At 38.5% G+C, this 21,609-nt stretch overlaps 1 protein-coding gene across 4 annotated transcripts in view; it reads left to right on the forward strand.

Moving 5' to 3' along the window:
- LOC149186580 (ARM repeat superfamily protein) overlaps positions 1-20,029 on the forward strand; it is a 482,448-nt gene extending 462,419 nt beyond the window's left edge. For all 4 annotated transcript variants that reach the window (XM_089411041.1, XM_089411042.1, XM_089411043.1 and 1 more), the window contains 5 exons: positions 18,239-18,345; positions 18,455-18,511; positions 18,622-18,706; positions 18,826-19,150; positions 19,395-20,029. In XM_089411041.1, coding sequence (XP_089267167.1) covers positions 18,239-18,345; positions 18,455-18,511; positions 18,622-18,706; positions 18,826-18,987 — 411 coding nt within the window. In that variant the 3' untranslated portion in view covers positions 18,988-19,150; positions 19,395-20,029. The remainder of the gene's footprint in view (positions 1-18,238; positions 18,346-18,454; positions 18,512-18,621; positions 18,707-18,825; positions 19,151-19,394) is intronic.
- The last annotated feature ends 1,580 nt before the right edge of the window (positions 20,030-21,609 follow it).

Here is a 21,609-nt window from a genome sequence, read left to right on the forward strand (position 1 = left end):
ACTCCCAATCAAGCACGAGACAAAAAATTAGAAACTTCTCATGGCTGATTTTGGATATTTCTATTTTCATTATGTGATTATTCATGAGTAAATGTGATGTAAATTTAGATACTTATAGTTTATGCATTGACAATTGACAATTTTATCATAATGTAATAAATTAGAATGTAGCATATATGCTTTATAATTGCACATATAAATGTCTATATATATAGATATAGATATAGATATATATAGATATAGATATAGATATAGATATATATATATATATATATATATATATATCGCGTTTCTCCGTTTCCAAAATTTGGGGAGGTCGTGTTTCGTATCGCTTCCCGTTTCGGAAACTCGTACCCGTTTCCCCGTTTCATGCAACCTTGGTTGGTGGAGAGGCTAAGGCACATGAGTTCTAAAAAACCCAGAAAATGTTTGGTGAAATTCCATCCAGATTGTATTCTGTTAAAATAATTAATGGAGTTCCTAAGTCTAACCTTAGGGAAATTAAAATATTAATGGGCATTAATCAAAATATGGGTGAGAATGATCTAGAAGGCAGATCAAGTCATGTTTTAATCTTATACGTTGATTAGAAACTTAATCTCAACCGTTAAAGACTCAACAGGGAAATATAAAATGGAGGCTTGGGGTTCATTTGGAAACACACACACAGAGATTGAGGAAATCGATTTTCTGAGATGAAAAGTTCTCAAGAGGGAAATGTTTTGGGGAGATCTTGTAGCTGAGGGGCAGTGAGAATTCGGGAGAACTTTCCGGAGAATACTAACAGAGAGGCGGAGAGAGCTTGCAGAGAGGCAGCACAATAGCCGGGAGAGCTGACGCTAAACCAGTTTGGGCCCACGCAGTCTTGACGCTGAGCTAGAAGGGCCAGTGCAGAGCAGAAAAGTTGTCTGTCACGTAGAATCTAGAACTGTCGAAACTGTCGGGAACTGTTGGAACTGTCGAAATTGCCCGGAACTACCAAGAACTTCCAGGAGAGCTGACACAGAGGGCAAAAAGTTGATGCCAGCGCAAAAATAGTCGGGGTTAGCCAGTCTTGTGCCAGATCAGCCGAAATTCTGCCAAGTGAAGTGAGGTAAAACTCACTTAGATTTTCTGCCAGTGTTTTTCTCTGTAAAGGATTGCTAGATGAGCATCCTAGATTTGTATTAAAATATTTCTCCTGCATAATAATAAACCCTCAGAGTTGTTGCACTGGTCTTCCCGCATTGGGTTTTTCTGTTTCGTGAGATTAAATATTTAATTAGTGTAGACTGCAGAAGTAATTTGCTTCAGTATTTAGAAGAATAACTTGATGAATGTAATCTAAAAGTCAAGTAGGTGAAGTAGATTTAGATTTGCTACAGTAGGGGTTCCTTGAGGATAGGAATTTTCAAAGATCATCCATACATCACTTACAAAAGACAGTATAAAGTCCGAGAGCCTATTCCCATTTTTGAGTAGGAAGAGTCTCCAGGAAAGAGAAGAGAGGAGGAAGAGACCACTAGCAAGGGGAAGGAAATAGAAGAGCCAGACATGGGTGAAAAAGAGACCCAAGCATTTAACAACTCGCTGAATGCACCGAATGAGTTGGCTAAAGGCCAAAAGGAGATGGTGGATTTGATGAGCCAGATAGCAAACAAAGGAAAGGAAGCAGTAAATGGAGAAGTGTCTAATAGTGCAAAGGGAATTCATGTCGGTACTGCAACGCCGAGCCTCTCATGCTTGTATAATAGAACAACTATGCCTAACATGCCCCAGTTCATACATGAGATAGCAGAGGACCAAATAGAGTAGACAAGTCAAAGGATTCCTTATGCAGATTACTTGGAGGAGTATAGAGCATTAGGATATGAGTTCCAGATCGTCATGAGTTTCATGAGTTTCACTGAGTTCTGCCACCCTCAATTAAAAAGCAAGCCTAAAACAGTTCAAAAGGCTCTAAGGCAAAATAACGAGCTACAAAAGACATGGGGGAAAGTGACCATCATTTGCTTTGACGGGTCATCCAAATGCTCAATTCGATCATGGGTACAAAAAATACACATATTTCCTATTGCATCAAATGACGGAGGAGGAGGCCATCACCTCGTATTAGTTTGTTGATTTCTGGTAGCATCAAATGTGCTCTAAGTCTCAAATTTGGCAGGGTGGATTAGGCACATGTATTCTAAAGAACCCAAAAAGCATTTTGGGAAATTCCACCGAGAAACAGTTTTATAAAAATAAATAATTATATTTAAAGGAACCCTAAGTCTAAACTTTGGAAAATAAAATAATTAATGGGTATTAAATTTTAATCTAATTGTGGGTGTAACTTTTAGAAGAAGACGAGGATCGAGCAAAAATGATCTTAGCCATTGATTAGCTTCTAATTTGGGTCGTTGAATGATGTGGAGATTATTTAAGGAGGCTTGAGGGTCACTTGGAAAGACACACACAGAGAGTTCAAAGAATCGATTTTCTGAAGTATAGCAACTGCTAGAAGATTTTTGATAGTGAGCTTTTTCAGTGAGGGGCGGGGATAGTTGGGTTGGAGTATCTTCTCCAGGACCCAAGATCAGGAGCAGAGAGGCAGAGAAACACCACAACGATGTAATGCAGACCCAGGAAGGGTTCACGCCGGGCCAGAAGGGCCTACGCAAAGCTAGAAGGGCTCACACAAAAGCAGCGCAGTCTTCTAGTGCAAAATTTGAAATCTGCTGGGTAGCTGAGATTTCTGAGCCAGGAGGGCTGGAAAATGCTCGATAGGGTAGACGTTTCCCAGTTTGGCTAACACAGAGCCTGTTGAGGTTGACGCGGGGCCTACGCAGGATAGCTAGCGACAATTGGTTCAATTGCCGGAACAACCACAATTGTCGGGTAGAGTGAGTTAATCTCACTAAGTTTTTCTGCCAATTTATTTTCTCTGCAGCTGGATTGCTTGAAGGGCATCCAAAGTTGTATTCAGAAACTGTTGCATAATAATGAAAACCCTCAGAGTTGCTACACCGATTTGTTGGAAATACTGAGAGGGGGGTGAATCAGTGTTTCTTTTCAATTGCTACTTTTACCAGTTAGATCACTTATATTTAGAACACAAAATGAACAATAAGAATAAATGCTTTTATTAATTTCTTCAATAAATCAAGTACAATATATGTAGGGCTCCAACCCTAGGTGAAGACACTGATCTTCAATCTCCCAGGCTCCAACTTGTATTTGCCAAGCACCAACTTGGACTTCCAAGGCTCCAACCTTGTCAATTTTGAGGCACCAACCTCAAGGGCTCCAACCCTATATCTGGTTCAGGCTCTGACCTGGTTTCTTGAGGACTCTGATCCTCTAGGGCTCCAACCCTATCTTATCCAAGGCACCAACCTTGAGTTTAGGAGCACCAACTCCAAGGACACCAATCCTATATTTGTTAGGCACCAACCCCAAGGGCTCCAACCCTATACCTTGACTTTGTCAAGGTACGTTTGGTTATACTTCATGGCTCCTAATGTTTTCTTCAACAAGCCCTATCAATCTTCAACTACGCCTTCACTTAGTCTCCACGTCACATCATCAATGACAACCTTGTTCTTCACATGAAGGTGTCACCATTGCTCTTCATGTTACCCAAACAAAACTTCTTCAAGGTCACCTCATAATGGCTTCAATGCATCATGATCGTCAATGATCTCCACAAATCTTCAATATGCGACTTCACAAAGTTCTCCAATTCTTCCCTATTTTGTTCTCAAGCGAAGACTTAAACAAGCTCTATTTGTCCAATCCCAATCAATCGACACTTCGACCACAACAACTATGACAACTTCAACTACGGTAGCTTCAACCACGGCAACTATGACAACTTCGACCACGGCAACTACGACAGCTTCGACCACGACAACTACGGCAATTTCGACCAAGATTTTATGCCCAAATATAATTATCCTTTTTTTTGTCGTAAACAATAGTCTCCTTGTTCTCCTCGGCCTTCTGTCTTCTCTTGTACTTCGTATCTCTTAATTCTTGCCTGAATTGTTGATCAAAATGAAGTGTTTAGACGTCTATTTATAGAGATTTCGTTTATAACTGAAGGGAGATGTCTATTTGAAGTGAGGTCGACTTGTATGACTGAATGTAGGTCGGCTCACTGCTAGGAATAATTTCCTTAACTTAAAAATTCAATATCTCACAAATTATTGGGAGTTTCAGGGCAAATAAAGGCTTGCTAGAAAGAGGAAAAAATCATCTTTAAGATGGTCTAGGATCCATTTTCAAAGGATGTCTCCAGGGTGTCCAAAATAATTGTTCTTTGTTTCTTAAATTTTATGCATAAAAAGTTTGGGACAGCTTGAGGAATGTTTGGGACAACGTGGCTTCATTGTTATCAATGTCATCATAGGATCATAGAGTCATTATGTAGGAGTGCAACATCCATGTAGCATGACGCATGAACAATGTCATGATATACTAGTGTAGTCGTAGTGCAACATCATTAGGATAACTCCAAAATAATCTAACAACCATCAAATGGTCTCCAACCATGTTATCAAGAGCTCATCAAGTGCCATCATCAATTGTGGTCATTCATCAAGAATATGACATCATCAAATGTAGTCCTCCATATGTCATCAAGGGCTTCTAAATACTTGGCACTTGGCACTTCTTAAGACTTCTTCATTAGTGACTTCACATATTAATTGATGACATTCTTATGAAACAAGAGTTGACATCATCATTTGGAACCAGACATCTCAACAATATTTTCCATCTCGACTAGTGGCATATTGACATCAATGACAACCTAGATTAACATGGTTTTTCCGCATTGGGTTTTTTCGGGGACATTTGTCCAAAAAACACTATCACTTGTGCATCTGTCTCTATTTGTTATGTTCTTGTTTTGGGCAAATTAATTAATTAAGTGAAGGCTGCAGTGTGTTAGCTTCGATATTTGTTGTAGGAAACAATAAATAATTTGTTTCAGTATTTAGCAAATAGGAGAAGTTTAATCAATTGCTAAAGTAGGTGATTCGGGTGGGATTATCGAATTTTCACATGGTGTCAGAGCATTGTAGGTGAAGCAAGAAAGAATAGTACTAGAGACCCCGTGTTGAGCATAAGAGGGAGTTCAAAAAAGGTGCAGGAGGCAGCAGTTTGAGACCCCAGAGGTTTTGCGCAGTTATAGACGAAGGGCTGAAATTTCAAGGCAGTTTCTTTCCGAGTGAGTCGACGAAGAGAAGGGCTTCCAGATCGAGTTTTTTTCGGGACAAAGGGAGCAACGCAGAAGCCTCAACATGAGGAGAGATGGTGGGATGCAGTCTTTACTGCAGGCCGTTTTGCTGGGCAGAAAGACATCAGAGGGGAAGGAAGGAGCACGGTTAAGGGAATCTCTACTCAGAGGACTTTCAGCCAAGGAGTCTGAATTCTCACTTGCTAAGCAGCAGCAGAGAGAGGCAGATCTACAAGGTCCAACAGGGAGTGTGTAGGCCAGTCTAGTGTTGCGTAGAGGAGATAGGAGGTCATTCGACAGTTCTTGTGGCAGAAATGGAAACCAATGGCTTGAGGAATCAAGACAAGTTTGATGGGGCATCCAACTATGTCATTTGGAAGGCAAGAATGTCGTTCCTTCTAGATGAGCATGCCCGCAAGACATACATCGACAGCGTGGTGGTTGTCCTTGCAAATGCAAATCCATTGAAGAAATACAAGGTTGAGATGGTGAAGGCGAAAAGAATGATCCTCGACGGAGTAAAGGATCATGTGGCTAGTCACATCACTAGCAGAGGGACTGCTAAGGAGATGTGGGACGCATTGTCTACGTTGTATCAGGGATCTTTCGAGCAGCCGAAGATGTACCTTGAACAAAAACTGAGATCTGCTCATATGCATAAGGGGGAGCGTGTGGATCCATTCCTCATGAAGCTTCAGGAGACTCGTGATGAGTTATCTGTTGTGGGGTCTACACCTCAAGACTCAGAGTTGGTGAGACTGGCCCTCAATTCTGTCTTAGATGAGTGGCAAGTCTTTACCTAGAGTATCCTGGGCAGGTCGGCTTTGCCGAATTGGGATGAGATGTGGGCAGCTATCAAGCAAGAGGAGCTGAGGAGAGACTCGGTTAAGTGTAAGCTTGACAGAAGCAGCAACAGTAGGTCGAAGCCCAAGGAGGAGGAGGATAATGCAACCCTCGCATCGAAGGGACAACAGGAGCAGCGGAGACGTAAGGAGGACGTCTCGAAGATAAAGTGCTTCAGGTGTGGTGAGATGGGTCACTATGCAACTCAATGTCCTCTCAGGAAGAAGGAAAAAGATGAGAAGCACGATCCGAAGGTTGCGCCCGCGATGATCGAGGAAGAGGAGTTCATCATGAAAGCTGAGATACCTCCAGGAAGGAGGTGGGTTGATTTGGAGTTGTAGTTCGAAAGAGCTATAGATGGGAAGGATCCTTGAGGAGCCCACCTCTTAGATCAATTGCTTGGTATGTGAACCCAAATCAGAAGTAGCAGGATGGACTAGTGTCGGATGGTGTCGAGTAGTGTCGAAGAGACAGTGGCAGTGGCTAGGAGCCCCAGAGACTGAACAACGCAGAGCAAAGTTGGCGGTAGTGTAGATGGCACAAAGCAGAGGTCAATAGCAGCACAGTAGATTCAGAGGGTCGGCGTAGAGACTAACAATAGTCAGGCTTCAGAATTCATGTGGTATCATACTAAACACAGTTAGTTCAGTAATTTGGGATGTTTTCCCATTGCTGATGCAGTAGCAGCAACAGTTTGTGGTGGCAATGCCAACATCAGCACGGATGCATAATTTTAGAGGGAGTTGTAGTACTGATGCAGAGTTGACAGTGGCAGGGTCAGCAGCAGTATAGATGCATCATTTGCGGAGTGGTTGATGGACAGGAGGTCAGACATCAACAACGCAGAGGGAGATGTTACAGAACAGAGTAATGTTCTAGCAAGGTGCATTGCTAGAGCAGATTTCTCACTAAGAGGGAGTGTTGATTTCTGGTAGCATCGGATGTGCTCTAAGTCAAATTTTGAAGGGAGGCTTAGGCACATGTATTCCAAAGAACGTAGAAAGCGTTTTTGGAAATTCCACCCAGAAATAGTTTTATTAAAATAATTAATTATTTTTGAAGGGACCCTAAGTCTAAACTTAGGAAATAAAATAATTAATGGGTATTAATCTAACTGTGGGTGTAACTTCTAGAAGAAGACGAGGATCAAGTAGAAATGATCTTAGCCATTGATTAGCTTCTAATCTGGGTCGTTGAATGTCGAGGAGATTATTTAAGGAGTCTTGAGTGTCACTTGGAAACACACACAGAGAATGTTTAGAGAATCAATTTTCTAATGTAAAGCATTTGCTGTGCGATTTTCGATAGTGAGCTTTTGCAGTGAGGGGCAGGGATAGTTAGATTGGAGTATCTTCTCCTTGACCCAGGATCAACAACAAAGAGGCAGAGAGACACCAGAAGGAGGTAGCGCAGACCCAAGAGGAGTTGGTGCTAGGCCAGAAGGGCCCACGCAACGCTGACACAGAGCTAGAAGGGCTCACGCAAAAGCAACGTAGTCTTCCAATGCAGAAATCTGTCGAGTGGATGAGATTTCTAAGGCAAGAGGGCTAGACACTCTTCTAGAGGGCATACGTTTCCCAGTTGGGCTGACACAGAGCTTGTTGAGGTTGAAATAGGGCCTACGTAGAGATAGTCGAGGATAGTTGGTTCAGCTATCGAAACAAACGAAATTGTCGGGTAGAGTGAGGTGATCTCACTAAGTTTTTTTGCTAGTTTATTTTCTCTCTCTGTAACTGGATCGCTGGAAGGGTGTCCAGAGTTTTATTCAGAAACTACTGCATAATAATAAAAACCCTCAGAGTTCCTCCACCGGTTTTCCCACATTGGGTTTTTTCGGGGACATTTGTCCAAAAGTTACTGTGTCACTTGTGCATCTTTCTTTATTCGTTTTGTTCTTGTTTTAGGCAAATTAATTAATTAAGTGAAGGTTGTAGTGTTTTAACGTTGATATTTGTTGTAGGAAATAGTAAATAATTTGTTTTAGTATTTAACAGATAAGAGAAGTTTAGTCAGTTGTTGCAGTAGGTGATTCAGTTGGGATTCTTGAATTTTCACAAAGTTCGGTCAGAGGCTCATTGAATGATTTGACAAGAAGGACCTGGGTCTTCATTTTAGGGAGCTGGCATAACTCAGATAGACTGGTAGTCCAAAGGCCTATATTTCAGAGTCCCAGAGACTAGTAGTTATGGTCACAGATATTTCAGAGGCTACATTAGAGATGCTATTTGTGGAGGGGTTGTCTAAGCCTTTACGTAGTTGGGTAAAAGGTTTTGAGCCCACCACTCTTCGTGCAGAAATCAACAAGACCAGGGACACGCGAGATGTCGATATAAGAGAAAATTCCCTCCTAAGCCTTCCTTTCCCCAGAAATGAAAATAAGTCAAACCTTTTCAAAGGGAGGAAGCTGAAAAACCAAAGATTGATGAAGAAACCCGAAAGGAGCTGAGAAAGAAGAAGCTTTGTTTCAGTTGTTAGGAGCGTTAGGCACTATGGCATAGGTGCGTAAGGAAGGGCAAGGTGGGAAAATCCCATTATATTGAAGTGTACTCTGAGAGTGATAGTGATGATGGAGATGAGGATTCAGTGTAGGGACAACAAAGCCCCTATTATTGCATCCATGATAGGATTCCCTGGGTATCATACTCTCAGAGTCAGAGGGGTTTTGGCAAGACACAATGTGACGGTATTGATCGATTGTGGGGCTTCCCACAACTTCATAGATGTAGCCATGATTGATTGGAGAGGGACTCCCATGGAGGAGTTTGATGGCTTTGTGGTAGCCATACCTGGTGGCCATCAAATGGAATGCACTAGATACATCCCCAAGCTACAAGTAACCATGGAGAATTACACAACGATTGATGACTTCTTTCTAGTGGATGTGCATTGGGAAGTATATTGCGGATCAACAGAACATGGAGATGGAGTTCAAAGATCCAGTGGACGTTAGAAAGGTAGTCTTTAGGGTCATGCATTAGTATCCACCGAAGATAGTATTATCTAAGAGCATGGAAGCAATCTTGAGGTGGGGTGACATAGAGTGGGCGACTGAGTGCTTTATTACTTCCTCTAGGTAGACCACCAGACAGGGGTTTTTAGCATGCTATAGAATTGTAGGATGTATAGGCAGTTACTAGCAATCTTTACTGAATTCCCAAGATTTACAAAGACGGAATTGAGAGGGCCATTAAGGAGTTGTTGAGGTTGGGTCACATTCGGCCTAGTTTCAGTCCTTTCACTTCTTAAGTGGTCATGGATAAGAAGGAGGACGGTACCTTACGTATGTGTTTTGACTACCAGACTCTTAAAAAGAGAACAATCAAAAACCAATATCCTATCCCCAAGATAGATGAGTTGATGGATGAACTGACGGGAGACAGATATTTTTCAAAGATTGATCTTCATTCAGGCTACCATCAGATTCGGGTTCAGGTGCAAGACATCTCGAAGACATCTTTCAGGTGCCACTATGGGCACTACGAGTTCTTGGTTATGCCATTTGGGCTAGCCAACACCCTAGCAATTTTCCAGTCATGCATGAACGATGTGTTCAATAAACAGTTGTGGAAGTACTTACTTCTTTTCTTTGATGATATATTGATCTACAACAATACCTGGGAGGGCCATCTGATGCACTTGGACGAGCTGTTGGGGATTTTGGAAGAGAAAGAACTATATGCAGAGGAGTCCAAGTGTGAGTTCAGCATAACAGAGATGCTCTACGTGGGGCATGTGATTGGGAATGATGTGGTTCAAGTCCATCAGGAGAAAATCTTGGTGATCATTGAATGGTCTACCTCAAAAAATGTAACTGAACTGAAAAGCTTTCGTGGCCTATGCACATACTATAGAAAGTTTGTCAAAGGGTTCTCACAGCTAATAGTGCAGTATTAATTCAAGACAACCACCCAATAGCATTTGAAGGTGGAAAACTCAACAAAAGGGAAAGCTTGAAGTCTACTTACGATAAGGAAATGCTTGCCATTGTACATGCATTGAATAAATGGCGTCGATACCTTTTGAGAAGCAAATTATCGATTTATTAAGATCACAACAATCTTCAATTTTTGTTGCAACAAAAGACATTATCTACAAAACAATAGAAATGGATTGAGAAACTCTCCACATTTGACATGGAAATATCACATAAAGGAAGGAAGGATAGCATAGTCATTGACACACTTTTGTGTAAAGATGAAGTCATAACAACATGCACAACAATGGTAGTAGTTTATGACTAGTTACATGAGATTCAAACTAAATATGCCAACAATCTAAACTCTTGTTCTATAATCAAAAGTATCGAGCAACATCCAAACTTTGAATGGGAAAATGAAATATTATGGTATAAAGGTAGAATTTATCTAATTCCATCCTTCAAATTTAAAATGAAGGTTGCAAGGGAAACACACAGTTCCCCTATAGCAAGACATGTTGGGTTCTTCAAAACATACTATAACACTTGTCAATCATTCTATTGGAAGGAAATGAGTAAAGAATTCCAGAAATTTGTCGCCCAATGTGACGTCTGTCAAAGGAATAAAAGTGAGAATACCCTAGCCCCGGGATTACATCAACCCTTACATATCCAAAATCAGAAATGGGAGGAAATCTCAATGGATTTCATCAAAGGGTTGTTTATGTCTGACAGAAAGGACAAAATATTTGTTGTGGTGTATAAACTAACAAAATATGCACATTTCATGGCAGTCCAGAAAAAATATTCAACAAAACATTTTGTAGAAGTCTTATGCAAAAACATCTAAAAATTACATGGCCTCTCAAAGGTCATGATTAGCGAGACGCAAAATTTAAAGGGAATTTCTGGAAGGAATTTTGTAACTATGCTGGAATATCCCTAATGCTGGAATAGAAAGTTTGTCAAGGGGTTCTCACAACTAATAGTGCAGTATTAATTCAAGACAACCACCCAATAGCATTTGAAGGTGGAAAACTCAACAAAAGGGAAAGCTTGAAGTCTACTTACAATAAGGAAATGCTTGCCATTATACATGAATTGAATAAATGGCGTTGATACCTTTTGGGAAGCAAATTCTCGATTTATAAAGATCACAACAATCTTCAATTTTTGTTGCAACAAAAGACATTATCTACAGAACAATAGAAATGGATTGAGAAAATCTCCACATTTGACATGGAAATATCACATAAAGGAAGGAAGGATAACATAGTCATTGACGCACTTTTCCGTAAAGATGAAGAGATAACAACGTCTGTCAAATGAATAAAAGTGAGAATACCCTAGCCCCGGGATTACTTCAGCCCTTAGGTATCGAAAATCAGAAATGGGAGGAAATCTCAATGGATTTCATCAAGGGGTTGTCTATTTTTGACAGAAAGGACAAAATATTTGCTGTGGTGGATAAACTAACAAAATATGCACATTTCATGGCAATCAAGAAAAAAGATTCAACAAAACAATTTGCGGAAGTCTTATGCAAAAACATCTATAAATTACATGGTCTCCCAAAGGTCATGATTAGCAATAGAGACGCAAAATTTAAAGGGAATTTTGTAACTATGCTGGAATATCCCTAATGCTGGAATAGAAAGTTTGTCAAGGGGTTCTCACAGCTAATAGTGCAGTATTAATTCAAGACAACCACCCAATAGCATTTGAAGGTGGAAAACTCAACAAATGGGAAATCTTGAAGTCTAGTTACGATAAGGAAATGCTTGCCATTGTACATGCATTGAATAAATGGCATCGATACCTTATGGGAGGCAAATTCTCAATTTATAAAGATCACAACAATCTTCAATTTTTGTTGCAACAAAAGACATTATCTACAGAACAATAGAAATGGATTGAGAAACTCTCCACATTTGACATGGAAATATCACATAAAGGAAGGAAGGATAGCGTAATCATTGATGCACTTTTGTGTAAAGATGAAGACATAACAACGTCTGTCAAACGAATAAAAGTGAGAATACCCTAGCCCCGGGATTACTTCAGCCCTTACATATCCAAAATCAGAAATGGGAGGAAATCTCAATGGATTTCATCAAAGGGTTGTTTATGTCTAACAGAAAGTACAAAATATTTGTTGTGGTGTATAAACTAACAAAATATGCACATTTCGTGGCAGTCAAGAAAAAAGATTCAACAAAACAATTTGTAGAAGTCTTATGCAGAAACATATAAAAATTACATGGCCTCCCAAAGGTCATGATTAGCGAGACACAAAATTTAAAGGGAATTTCTGGAAGGAATTTTGTAACTATGCTGGAATATCCCTAATGCTGGAATAGAAAGTTTGTCAAGGGGTTCTCACAACTAATAGTGCAGTATTAATTCAAGACAACCACCCAATAGCATTTGAAGGTGGAAAACTCAACAAAAGGGAAAGCTTGAAGTCTACTTACGATAAGGAAATGCTTGCCATTGTACATGCATTGAATAAATGGCATCAATACCTTTTGGGAAGCAAATTCTCGATTTATAAAGATCACAACAATCTTCAATTTTTGTTGCAACAAAAGACATTATCTACAGAACAATAGAAATGGATTGAGAAACTCTCCACATTTGACATGGAAATATCACATAAAGGAAGGAAGGATAGCATAGTCATTGACGCACTTTTGCATAAAGATGAAGACATAACAACGTCTGTCAAACGAATAAAAGTTAGAATACCCTAGCCCTGGGATTACTTCAGCCCTTATATATCCATAATCAGAAATGGGAGGAAATCTCAATGGATTTCATCAAAGGGTTGTCTATGTTTGACAGAAAGGACAAAATACTTGTTGTGGTGGATAAACTAACAAAATATGCACATTTCATGGCAGTTAAGAAAAAAGATTCAACAAAACAATTTGCGGAAGTCTTATGCAAAAACATCTATAAATTACATGGTCTCCCAAAGTTCATGATTAGCGATAGAGATGCAAAATTTAAAGGGAATTTTTGGAAGGAATTTTGTAACTATGCTGGAATATCCCTAATGCTGGAATAGAAAGTTTGTCAAGGGGTTCTCGCAGCTAATAGCATTTGAAGGTGGAAAACTCAACAAAGGGGAAAGCTTGAAGTCTTCTTACGATAAGGAAATGCTTGCCATTGTACATGCATTGAATAAATGGCGTCGATACCTTATGGGAGGCAAATTCTCGATTTATAAAGATCACAACAATCTTCAATTTTTGTTGCAACAAAAGACATTATCTACAGAACAATAGAAATGGATTGAGAAACTCTCCACATTTGACATGGAAATATCACATAAAGGAAGGAAGGATAGCGTAGTCATTGATGCACTTTGTGTAAAGATGAAGACATAACAACCTCTGTCAAACGAATAAAAGTGAGAATACCCTAGCCCCGGGATTACTTCAGCCCTTACATATCCAAAATCAGAAATGTGAGGAAATCTCAATGGATTTCATCAAAGGGTTTTCTATGTCTGACAGAACAGACAAAATATGCACATTTCATGGCAGTCAAGAAAAAACATTCAACAAAACAATTTGTAGAAGTCTTATGCAAAAACATCTATAAATTACATGGCCTCCCAAAGGTCATGATTAGCGATAGAGACGCAAAATTTAAAGGGAATTTCTGGAAGGAATTTTGTAACTATGCTGGAATAGAAAGTTTGTCAAGGGGTTCTCACAGCTAATAGTGCAGTATTAATTCAAGACAACCAACCAATAGCATTTGAAGGTGGAAAACTCAACAAAGGGGAAAGCTTGAAGTCTACTTACGATAAGGAAATGCTTGCCATTGTACATGCATTGAATAAATGGCGTCGATACCTTTTGGGAAGAAAATTCTCGTTTTATAAAGATCACAACAATCTTCAATTTTTGTTGCAACAAAAGACATTATCTACAGAACAATAGAAATAGATTGAGAAACTCTCCACATTTGACATGGAAATATCACATAAAGGAAGGATAGCGTAGTCATTGACGCACTTTTGCGTAAAGATGAAGACATAACAACGTCTATCAAACGAATAAAAGTGAGAATACCCTAGCCCCGGGATTACTTCAGCCCTTACATATCCAAAATAAAAAATGGGAGGAAATCTCAATGGATTTCATTAAAGTGTTGTCTATGGCTGACAGAAAGGACAAAATATTTGTTGTGGTGGATAAACTAACAAAATATGCACATTTCATGGCAGTGAAGAAAAAGATTCAACAAAACAATTTGTATAAGTCTGATGCGAAAACATCTATAAATTACATGGCCTCCCAAAGGTCATGATTAGAGATAGAGACACAAAATTTAAAGGGAATTTCTAGAAGGAATTTTGTAACTATGTTGGAATATCTCTAATGCTGGAATAGAATTTTTGTCAAGGGATTCTCATAGCTAATAGTGCAGTATTAGTTCAAGACAACCACCCAATAGCATTTGATTAGCGATATGGCCTCCCAAAGGTCATGATTAGCGATAGAGACGCAAAATTTAAAGGGAATTTCTGGAAGGAATTTTGTAACTATGCTGGAATATCCCTAATGCTGGAATAGAAAGTTTGTCAAGGGGTTCTCACAGCTAATAGTGCAGTATTAATTCAAGACAACCACCCAATAGCATTTCATGGTTAGCGATAGAGACGCAAAATTTAAAGGGAATTTTTGGAAGGAATTCTGTAACTATGCTGGAATATCCCTTAACATGAGTCTAGCTTATCATCCGCAAATAGATGGACAGACAGAAATAGTGAATAAATGTTTGGAAACATATCTTTGTTGTTTTGTAACAGAGAAGCAAAATAAATGGTCAAGGAATTTTGTAACTATGCTGGAATATCCCTTAACATGAGTCTAGCTTATCATCCGCAAACAGATGGACAGACAGAAATAGTGAATAAATGTTTGGAAACATATCTTTGTTGTTTTGTAACAGATAAGCAAAATAAATGGTCTCAATGGTTACATCTAGCTGAATGGTGGTACAATTCCACCTACCATACATCAGCTAAAATGACCCCTTTTCAAGCTTTATATGGTTGTGAACCTCCAAAATGGGAGGACCGTGCATTAAGTGACTCTAAAATTCAAGCAGTGAAGAATCAGTTGGAAGAAGATCAACAAATTATTAAAATATTGAAAGAAAATTTAACAGCTAGTAATCGGATGAAACAACAAGCAAAGCACCACCATTCAAAGAGAGAATTCAAAGAAGGTGATTGGATATTTGTAAGACTCCAACCCTACAAGCAATTGTCTCTGAAGCAACAAGGAAAAAACGATTTTGCTACAAAATTTTATAGATCTTTCCAAATAATAAAAAAAATCAGTGAATTGGCTTACAGATTGAAATTATAAGATAACCATTAGATTCATAATGTGTTCCATGTATCATGTGTAAAAAAAATGCTAGGATGAAATCAACCAATAATTATGAATAAATAAATAATTAATAAAAATCATTAAACTATAAATAAAATAATAATATATAATTAATTAATAAACATTAATGAAAATTTATTAGTTATGAAGGGACAAGTCATTGGACATGACGATTTGACCTCTCGTGACTAGTCAATGCCTAGTTAGGCACATCCTCATGAAGTCTTGTAATCATAAATTCAATTCTCATTCAATTCCACCTACATATATTAGTTAAAATGACCCCTTTTCAAGCTTTACATGGTTATAAACCTCCAAAATGGAAGGACTGCGCATTATGTGACTCTAAGGTTCAAGCAGTGAAGAATCAATTGGAAGAAAATCAACAAATCATTAAAATATTGAAAGAAAATTTAACAACAGCTAGTAATTAGATGAAACAAGAAGCCGATCAACACCTTTCAGAGAGAGAATTCGAAGAATGTGATTGGATCTTCGTAAGACTCCAACCCTAGAAGCAATTATCTCCGAAACAACAAAGAAAGAACAAGTTTGCTCCAAAATTTTATGGATCTTTCCAAATAGTAAAAAAATCAGTGAAGTGGCTTATAGATTGAAATTACCAGATAACTGTTGGATTCATAAAGTGTTCCATGTATCTTGTTAAAAAAATGCTAGGACGAAATCAATCAGCTCGAACATAAACACTCGAAGTTGATGACAAAGGAAGAATCGTTTTAGAACCAGAAGGCATTCTTGCTACTAGATAAAAAGTATTACGTTCTAAAACTATTAAAGAATACCTCATTAAATAGACAATTTTTCCAGAAGAAGAATCTTCATGGGAAATAGAGAAGTTTCGACAACAACAACCAATAATACCCATACTTTGAGGAGAAAGCATCTTAAGTGGGTGGCAATGTTATGAATAAATAAATGATTAATAAAAAATATTAAACAATAAATAATAATAATTAATTAATTAATAGACGTTAATGAAAATCTTTTAGTTATGAAGGGACAAGTCATTCGACATGACCATTCAACCTTCGTGACCAGTCAATGCCTATTTAGGCACACCGTCACACAAGCATTTAATCATCAATTCAATTCTCATTCAATAATATATATTCTCTGTTCAATTTCAACTTCTGTTGTAACAAGATAGGACTTCATGGCCAAGTGTCATGGTCAAAGGGACCGCTATGATGAAGTACGTCATCTTGGGTATATAGATGTGAGGAGGGAGCAAGTGTGGGTGCATGGGTTACCTCAGCCTTTGTTTTTCCACCCCTATATACTGCCTTTTACCTTTTCTTGATTCTTCTTTTTATTAGTGCTTGTAGCTCAAGGAATAGGAGCTTGCTTTGTATGGTGTATAGCAGTGATTACCCCCTATGGGATGGGGCAGTTCATTTCCCATCAGGGGTTGGGACATGCAAAGGTTCCTTGACTTCTATGAGAAGGGAAACATTGGCCCAGGAACCAGGTGATAGCCATATGAATGAGGTAGAGCTCATGCTTGGCTTTTTCCTAGGTTCTAATTTGTATGTCCTAGCCATCTCTTGCATTTTGATTTTTCTTTTGTTTTTCTTGTGGCCATTATATGCTCTTCTTTTTCTTTTAGCTACATTAACCTTCCTGAGTGTATGAGGATGTGTGGGTGCCAAATCCTAAAGAACCAATGGTTAGTTGAACCCGAAGAAGGGAGGTGGAATAAGGGCTTGTAATGTAACATGGAAAGTGGTAAGTATGGAATAGGGAGAGATGGGGCTATGCTATCTCAAATTCTCAATCATGGTTTCCCAAGTATTGCCCCTTCCTAAAGCCATAAGCCATTTTTGGAGGTTGCACTAGACTATGATTGAAAATTAACCACCCATTTAAGGTGAGGGAACAAGACTACGACCAAGACCCTTCTTTCTTCCATGTTACCTTGTAATCAATGCCAAAATTCGCAATACAAACAAGCATAAGCACCTGATTGCAAAATGAATAAAGTACCTTTTGATCAGAAGCCCCCCTACCAACATGTGCTCTTGACCCATGGGCAAGGAGACATACAATTGATGCAGGTGGCGGAGATATGAATGGCATGTCACATCAGCTACAAGGTGGCTGTCAGGGGTTTCTGGCTGATGGCTGGAAGAGGTGAATAGGAGAAAATTTTTCGTAGGGGTCACCCACTTTTGGTGAGTAATATGCTCTTGATTCTGAGGATGAGCAGGGCTAACTCCCTCCTCCCCTTGTGGCAGTGACATATTTTTCTAGGATTTGCTTCATTGCTAACTTCCCTTTGCTTCTTGGGATAACCTACTTGTATGCCTATGCCTAGGTCATTTTTTTTCCTGCAACATTTTCACTTATTTTTTATTTCATTTCTGGTCTGGTTTGGCTGTTATTTCTGGTTGTAGTCACTTGTCTGTTTGACCTGTTTTGGCCTTTAATGAACATCAATACACATTTTAATTTCTAAAGCAACGAAGGTACTTCACCTAACCCTGGTTTTTCAACTTTTATTTGATAGTGATCTTATAAAATGGGAGGATAATTCTTTAATGATACCGTAACTGCATTTATTTGTCATATGCTTATCAATTCAGTATTTCCTTTGTGCAGTCCAAGTAATTCCCAAAATGAAGTCTGTCAAGTCATATATCTATTGTTTATGAGCATAAGTATGACTGCATTCTTTGCATGATAATTTTCACTCTTTTATTAGTTTAGATGGCTTACATATATTGTTCCTGCTAAATCTTAAGATTTCTTCTGAAGCATTTATTTTCCAGTTAGAATATTCATATAATAAGATGATTCAGAATGGGATATTTCTGGTGATTAGTACTCTTTCCACTTGTGCAGGTAGACAATGTAACTATTATTCCTAGAAAGGCTTATGCTTTGGCACTTTGTATTTTGTTGACTTTAAGAGAACATCAGATCCTTGAGAAGCTCGATCAAATAATCAGGTTGGTTTCCTGGTTCGTAGTCTAGCAAGATAGTCATTATATTCAGAATTGCCAGCTGTACACTTTATTTGAAGAAAATCTAACTCTGTACGTTCTATGTTTAATGCAGTGTCTGTACAAGTATACTTATGTGTGACATCGATATAAATGGGAGTGAGGAATCTAGGTGAGAATGATGCTCTTACAAATGTGTTGATCCAGCACATATGTGAGTTGTAATTTTCAAATAAAATGGTTTGCAATATTTAATTTTGTTTGGATTTGATGAAAATGCAGTTATGAAGGTCTTCATTCCATCGAAAATCATGAAGATGTAGTTTCATCAGCCACTGAAGAAACTCAAGAGTTTAGGAAGAGACAGGTATCTAATGGGTTTTTTAGAAAGATATTTGATGCTTGTTTGATAGATTTTCACTCATAACTCAGTTGCGCTTAGTTGCTAAGTAAATTTAACTAGTCTGTTCTGCCACTTGTGTATAGGTGAAATCTTCTGATCCGATCAAGAATATGTCTTTGGCTCATGTATTGAAAGAGAACCTTCAAGCATGTGCTTCTTTACATGGAGATGCGGCATTCAATGCAGCTATGTCCAGACTGCACCCTACTGTCTTGGGACAGCTGCAAGAATTTTTGAAGACTTGATGTTGGAGCTCGAACATCATTCAAATGATTGTAATCTATAGAAGACAATCATTATTTGTACCATTCCCTGCTCTGATGTGTTGCTCTCTACCATTTTATTCATACGCCATTCCACTGGCACAAGTTATAAATCAAGTGAAATAAGTCATAGAAGGAAAGTCAGGTACTTATTCATTTCCAAAGTTTCTAGTTAGTAGATCTTATTTGCGTTATGTCTGATTAAGAGATTATTTGTACAATTGGGCTCATTTTTAACCTCTGTTGGATTTTGTCATTTCTGACTTTTCCTTGAATCTCTCATGATTTGACTTGCTATAGAATCTTGCGACATATGCTTATATGTTGCAAACATTATGTAAATGAATTGGCTTTCTTGCTGATTTGAGATATTTCTTTCTTTGTTGCAGGCTGTTGACATATATGCAATCTGTCTACTACAAATATTCTTTTGCAGATTGTCTGCAGCTGCAAGAGTTGCATTAATTTTGTCCATACAGAAAATTGGTTATTCTATCAGAGATGTCAATATTGAATATTCTTCAAGCTTTTGTAAAATGGTTTACCTGGTCAGCCTTGTTATCTACAAGGTTGCCTTATACAAGAAATACCAGGATTCCAATTCTGATGAGATTTGATGTTTTATGAGAGAACAGCTATTGTGCTGTGAGGTGTGTATTATTTAAACTGTATGGTGTTTGCATGGTTGAATAAACATTGGGGTTATTCATTTCAGGCTTCCAATATATTTGGTTCAATTCTATAGCATTTTTCTTTGGGCTTCTAGTCCAATTTTGTGGCTGCTTTGCAAAGATTCTAGGATGTCAGGGCATTATTGGAATTGTTCAATCAGTTGGTTGACTTTTGTAGCATGTTCCTGTGAGCAGTTTCTTGTGAAGTATTTGTGGGCCATTTGACAGAGAACTCCAGCAGATGGAGGTATCATTGCAATTGTTTAATTAGGGGAATAATGAGTCACACACAATTTCCCTTTCAATTATATTTGGCAAAGACTACGGTGATATTTGATCATTTTGTAAAGTTATATTGTTTAGTAAGTTCCACATACAAGGCAGATCTGCGATTTGGAATTACAGGAAAAGAAAAATGTGAGACATTTGAGATGTGGGTTTGTTTAAAAAAGCGCCAAACATTTTCTGAATTGAATTTATTTTCTTCCAGGGAAGAAGAGGGAATCACACCTTTAGAAATTGCTTTTGTGGTAATCCATAATTGGTGAGAAAGTCTGCTTGAGAGTGTTGGAATTATTGCTAAAAGACTTCAGTTATCTTCCAAATTGGAAATCAGCTTGGCTGAGCAAGTCTGCTTGAGAGTATTGGAATTTCCCGTAGCAGACTATCCATCTTCCAAATTAGAAATCACTCAGGCTGAGTGAGTCTATTTGACAGAATTGGAATTTCCAGTTGTAGACTTTCAGTTCGGTTGAGCAGGTCTACTTGAGATTAGGGGAAATTTCCAGTACACTCTATCTTCCGGTCTAGAAACCACTTTGGTCATCTGCTCATTTGCTGGATATGCTTGTTACTCCAGTTGCAATTTCAGAGCTGTCAGTTCTTTTGTCTTTAAGACATCTATTTATCGTGGAGCTGCTAACATTCTTCCTACAAAACTTTCTCCTTTAAGAGCTATTTGCGCTGCAAAATGGGCTTTTAGCATCATTGTTTACTTATGGATATCTTGTTTCAAATTTTATATCCTATCCTTTGAGCCACATATTTTGTGTAATGTCTCATGCTGCTACTTTCATTGCCTTGTTTATTAACCAAGACTCCAGGAGTTGATTCACTGCCTCATGTTCTCCTTATCATGAGACCTTATGGACAAGGTTCATCAAACAATATTTTTTGAGATTTTCTATGACTACTCATTGAACTCCTACTGACTAGTTTAATCATTCTAACATAATCTGAACCATTGGAAGCTTTCATGTATAAGTCTATATTGGGTCATAGACATGATTTTTTGTGTAGCATCGAAAGGTATTCTTGCATGCCAAGAGGCCTCCTATGTCGGCCAAAGAGAATTATACAAAATGAAAATATAAATAATGAATTTTGGGATTCATATAGGCCCCAAGTGTCAACTCGGCCCCACAAGTGAAGGAGTGTGACTTTTGGTCAAAATTCACCCCTTCTAACCAATATAAATGCAAGTTGACTTTCTACACTTTGACCAATTCAAAGATCACATCAACATCATCTATTTTGATCCACACGTGCGAGGAAGAGAGAAAGAAGACTGAAGTTTGAAGCTGCATTTGACCATCATTGACATGCTGAAGTTGACTGAATCTGTTCTGCCTTGTTTGACTAGGAACAAGTTGTTGTTTGACCAAGATTTTGACCAAGTTTGACTGTTGAAAGGAGGCTATTTTGACTACTTACGATTCAGACTTTGAACACAAGAACATGGAGCTTTGATGGGTTGATCATGAGTTTGACTATTGGAAGTCAACCATAGTTTCGAGTTGACCGTAGGGGTCAAACACAAACCCAAAGTTGACCATAGGAGAATGCTTGACTAGGTAAAAAATTGACCAGAAGTGATGATTTTGAAGGTTTGTCCAGCATTCACTGGGAGATACTTTGACAAGGTTTGACTGGT

This window comes from Pinus tabuliformis, chromosome 3_1 (genome assembly GCF_031772625.1).
Source record: "Pinus tabuliformis cultivar Carrire ecotype Pingquan chromosome 3_1, CPIR1, whole genome shotgun sequence".
Lineage (NCBI taxonomy): Eukaryota > Viridiplantae > Streptophyta > Pinopsida > Pinales > Pinaceae > Pinus > Pinus tabuliformis.